Genomic DNA, 5036 nt, shown 5'->3' with positions numbered 1-5036 from the left:
TTCATTATAAAATAAAAAAAATATTTATCTATTGGGATGATCCAGATATTTAATAATGTGTTCGTTAAGATTGGTAAAATTACGAACCATTGTTTCTTTCCCCTCACGGAAATTTTTCATTGAATTCTTATTCCTCCCACACTTACTCTCTCTTTCACCCCTCAACGCATAACACTCCTTAATGTTTCACTCTTTCTTCTTCCTCCCACACTTACCTACATTTTACTTTTAAAGATCGACTTCATCACTTTTGTCAACACGCGTCATGCAAGCAAGGAGGGAGGTTGTCAATCGCAACCTGCGATTAGCCTGTGGCACCTGCCCTGTGTTGGGAGAAAATCTAAGTTGGTCAACAACCATTCATGTCTGTATACAGGAGACAAGAGACACGTTTCGAGACGTGATTGTCCTTCTGTCAATCACAACCTGCATTTTGCAGCTGCTTTAACCCAAAATATTATTTGCGTTTTGGAGGTGACTGAGCATGACAGATTTACATGTATGGATAACACACCATGCACCACTATACATGTATATTATCATTATTTATTCATTAGTAAATTAATTTATGTTTCGAAGGTGCAAAAACAGGATATACAATTTTTATCAAAAATATTATTTATACACTAAAATTAACCACTAAAATTAGCCAATAATATATTTGTGCATAAATACATATGTAATTTAATTTATTTTCAATGTGTATTTAGTGCTTATTTGGCGCTATTATCTTGATAAAAAAAAGATCTTTTTTTAATGAAAAAATATATATTTTTTAGCGTGTTTGGTAAATTTTTAGTAATAAAAGTAAAAATACTAAAAAAATAAAAAAATATTTTTTTAGAAGCTGTAATTTATATTTTTCTAAAAGATTTTTTTTGTTTAAAAAAAATATTTTTCATATAATAAATAAACAAAAAGGTACTTTTATATTATTATATCCAAATATAATTAATAGATAAAAAGATATTTTTGCTTGAAATATCTAAATATAAAATTACTTTATTTTTTATAAGATCTTTTAAAAAAAGATAACTCAAAAAGATCTTTTCTTAAAAACTCACTCAAATAAATTTTTATACTTTAATATATATATTTTATACTAATAACTAACTATGATGACTGATTTTAGTATATACCTAACATGTAATTTTTATTTTGTCATTTTCAAAGATCTTTTGTTCAATCACGGAAGCGGAGAGACAAGAAGATCAGGCAGAAATAGAGTGCGCAACCCCACAGAAATTACATTATTTTAATCAATGCCGACTGACCAAAAACGTTTGTGTACCACTTTGAACTTTCTATTTATTTGGGCAACCGTCATGTATTAATGATAACAAAAACAATTTTGTATTAGGGTAATGTTAGAAAAATAAAAAAAAACAGACACAATTTGTCTTATTTAATATTTATTAATTATCGTAACAATTAATAAATATTAAATAAGACAAGTTATAGTTGTTTTTGGCTGATTTTTTTTTATTATCAAATATTTTTGTTTGTATTATGTGGTATACAACAAAGTATAAATTTATACGAAATATTTGATAACAAAAAAAAATCAACAAAAAATAACTATAATTTCTTTATTTAACATTCATTAATTATTACGACAATTAATAAATATTAAATAAGACAAGTTCTGGCTATTTTTTCCTAACATTACCCAAATTTATATGGAGTTACCGTTCAACAAATATATGACAGGCCATGAAGGCAAGACTTCTTTTCAACACAACACACGTATATATTCCTTACTCGGCCTGACTTATTTGTTTTACTTTTCACATATCTTATTATTATTATTATAAAAAAATCAATTTTATTATAATTTATTAAAAAATTTAAAAATAATTGGTTCATTAATACGTCTAATAATAATATAACAAATATATGACATGCCATGAAGACAAGGCTTCTTTTCAACAAAGAGACTATCTCGATAAAGGTATTAAAAATGTTTTAAAAACGTTTATATATGTTATGATATTATTAGACATTTTTATTAAATTAGTTAATAATTTATTTTTTAATAAATCAGAATAAAATTGATTTATTATAACAACAATAATATATCTAATTGTTCATACTATAATTATTAAATCCGATTTGATCCGATCAATTTACACGATTTAAATCGAATCAAGTTTGAATTTTTTTATAAAAAAAAAATATTTCAAATTTTTGTTTAAAAAAAATCCAATGAATTATGTAAATTAGTCGGTTTAACCGGATTTAATAACAATTTAGTTTATTGTTATTCTTATAAAAAAATCGATTTTATTCTAGTTTATTAAGAAATTCAAAAATAAACGATTCATTAATACATCCAATAAATATAAAAATGTCTTTACAAAAAGACATTTTATACATCTTTATGAGAGCATTCTCTTTCAACAAATCACACGTATATATTCTTCACCCTAATGGCCTGAATTATTTGTTTTACTTTTCACATATTTATATTATATTACATGACACACCACTCCTATTAGTTAAATACATTGTTGATATTCCTATTCCTGAAGAAAGAAGAGGAATGGGTGAAGTAGTGTTGATGAGGAAGCTGTTCTGCAACCAGTAGGTAGAAAAGCCCCATGACTCCAGTGTGACTTCGAGTGCTGCTGCTGTAGTTTGACTCCAGGGTTAATTTTTCGCCATCAATGATCTTTACAGAACCTGGTTTAGGATAACAAGTGGTCATTCCTACAATGTAGCCTGCCTCATTTCCTGCTTCATCTCCAGTTCCATAATTTGCCATTGAGGTACATATTACCCTTCCATCCTGAAAAGTGAACACCAGTTTGCACAACTTTCAGAACACAAGCTACACATATTTAAAGTTTAAGGGGCAGAATAGTCATTAACCACCTGTCCATATAGAGTTGCTCCAATTCCAGCTGAATGCTGATGAGCTACACCATACACAACATAACCACCCTTTGGAAATGGGAGCCTTGTTCTCTTCACATCAAGACAATCATTACCTTTCTTGGTGTCTGTGTTGCAAGGATCTACTTCATACTCAACCTGTAACAAAGAAGAATAATTATTCATGTTGCTCAATTATTCCTGTTACCTAGATTATTTTTCATTAGCAATAATATAGACTCAATTGTAGATGTAACCACCTAACAAATTTTTTTTAAAGAATTCAGTCACTCATGACTCACCCGGCAATCATGATCTGAGCTTGTTATACTTGAAGTATCTGAAATTTTCAAAGTATCAGTCACATCAATTATATAAATCTTAACAGGAACAACATATTCATCCCAATCCATCCACTTCACTGTGTATCTCAAATAGAGGCTTCTCTTGGGAGCTTGAAAGCCTTTCTTCAACCTGCACTGAGTCTCATGATAGCAACAATTCAAACCCCCTATGTAATCTGGAGGCAAAGGCTTGCCAAATTCATTGACTGTAACATTATAAAGGTCACACCTACACTCAGTGCACCCCAACTTATCCTCTACGCCTCGCGTATCGATGGCGTGGATATTAAGCATCCATTTCTCCTCATACCCTTCTTCAGGATTGCCTATTTCTAACCCAAAAGGATCTGGAATATCCGTATTTGTTCCTCTTGTTTCAGATCCAATTCCATAATACTGTCCAAGAACATTTCCCTGGCATATGCCACTATTTCTCACAACCCCTGATTCTGAGATTGAGTCTGACACATGAAGCACACGATGAGGATCATAGCTTGCGTGTGTTGCAAGTTTGGACTTGGATTGACGGTATCTTATAAGAGCCCAGTGGTGGAGGTAAGTTTCATGGAGGGGTACAGAGTTTCCAGCTTCATCAACAACTTCAGCAGTGAAACCCTTGAGAGCAACATGACCTCTTGGAAAATCAATATCATAGTAATTTTTATTCGAAACCGATCCCGGTCCTATTTCAATCTTGGGGGAAAGATGAACTGCTGTCTTAATTTTATTCTCAGTCTTCCAAGAAAAAGCAGCTGAGCATGGACTGCCTAACACCAGCAATAGTATTGCCAATGAAATCGTCTCACACATTTTGTTGGTTGACCTGTCATCAAAATTCTTATTATTCATCACTAATCAGCTAATTATAAATTAAGATAGAGATATTTTGCATATATTTATATATGTTTCTGAGGCAATTATTAATCATGATGCAAAATTCACAAAAAGCTGAAAAGAAATATGACATAAACTGATAAAAAAACATTGATTAAGGGGGGAGAAACAATGATTAGCTTCTTATGTATAGAAAAGGGGGAAAAATTCAGTGTTTATTAACACAAAAATAAACTTAAAAATTCCACCAAATTGACATTATTGACATGGAACAAGCTAAACAGCAATAGGCAGCCATGAATAAAAGGCATGAATAGCAGCAATAATTTGAGAAAGAAAAGAAAGAGGGAAGAGCATGCATAATGAAGAAGGAAACAGGGATAGAATGGTTTCATTGGCTTACATTCAATTCAAGAGTGCCACACCACACCACAAGGCAGAGTGTAATTGAATGCGGAACCAGCAACCAGGATTTATAGGCAAAATATTTGAGGAGAGAAACATCCTCACGTCTGAAATCACAAATGTCACCCAAATGGATAAAAAAATTAGACAAGAAGAGAAATAGTTACATAACTTTTTAATTAGAAGAGATTGTCTAATTAAAAATATAAGAATATTTTTAATTTTTTAAAATACGAGATTCTTTTATTTAAAATATATAAAGATAAATTAATTTCTCAAAAGAATTTAAATGTCTCACGTTTAAAAGGTAATAGATATTTTTAGTTTTTTAATTAGTCGAAAGCTTATTTATCATTGAAATAAAAAAGTCAGAATATTTGTGGTTTATTTAAAATAAAAGTATAAATAAATTTATGTATAATTTATTGTTTTTGTTTAAAAAATCCTTTGTATACAAAAAAATTCAATATATAATTATTTGTAAACTTTTGTAATGACAACATACTTAATTACATATATATCAAAAATACATATAAATAACAATATAAATATGAAATTATACTTGTTAAAACACAATCT

The 5036-nt window shown here is 29.5% G+C and overlaps 1 protein-coding gene across 1 annotated transcript; it reads right to left on the bottom strand.

Annotated features, from left to right (window-relative positions):
- Positions 1 to 2415: 2415 nt before the first annotated feature.
- On the bottom strand, positions 2416 to 4601 carry LOC107481689 (uncharacterized). Its single transcript, XM_016101984.3, has 4 exons — positions 4456 to 4601; positions 3177 to 4041; positions 2875 to 3033; positions 2416 to 2788 (listed from the first exon to the last, which is right to left on the bottom strand). Coding segments are annotated over exons 1-4 (1320 nt in total). The 5' UTR covers positions 4458 to 4601; the 3' UTR covers positions 2416 to 2494.
- Between the last annotated feature and the right edge of the window lie 435 nt (positions 4602 to 5036).

The sequence above is a fragment of the Arachis duranensis genome, chromosome 3 (genome assembly GCF_000817695.3).
Source record: "Arachis duranensis cultivar V14167 chromosome 3, aradu.V14167.gnm2.J7QH, whole genome shotgun sequence".
Lineage (NCBI taxonomy): Eukaryota > Viridiplantae > Streptophyta > Magnoliopsida > Fabales > Fabaceae > Arachis > Arachis duranensis.
The sequence above is the reverse complement of the archived record's forward strand: the minus strand, read 5'-3'. Positions and strand labels throughout refer to the sequence as shown.

Bases quoted from the DNA above. Each gene is read 5' to 3' on its own strand.
- LOC107481689 (XM_016101984.3), bottom strand. The intron at 3,034-3,176 runs GTGAGTCATGAG...TCTTTGTTACAG, and splicing joins GCTCAGATCATGATTGCCGG to GTTGAGTATGAAGTAGATCC. The intron at 2,789-2,874 runs GTGGTTAATGAC...TTCACTTTTCAG, and splicing joins GAGCAACTCTATATGGACAG to GATGGAAGGGTAATATGTAC.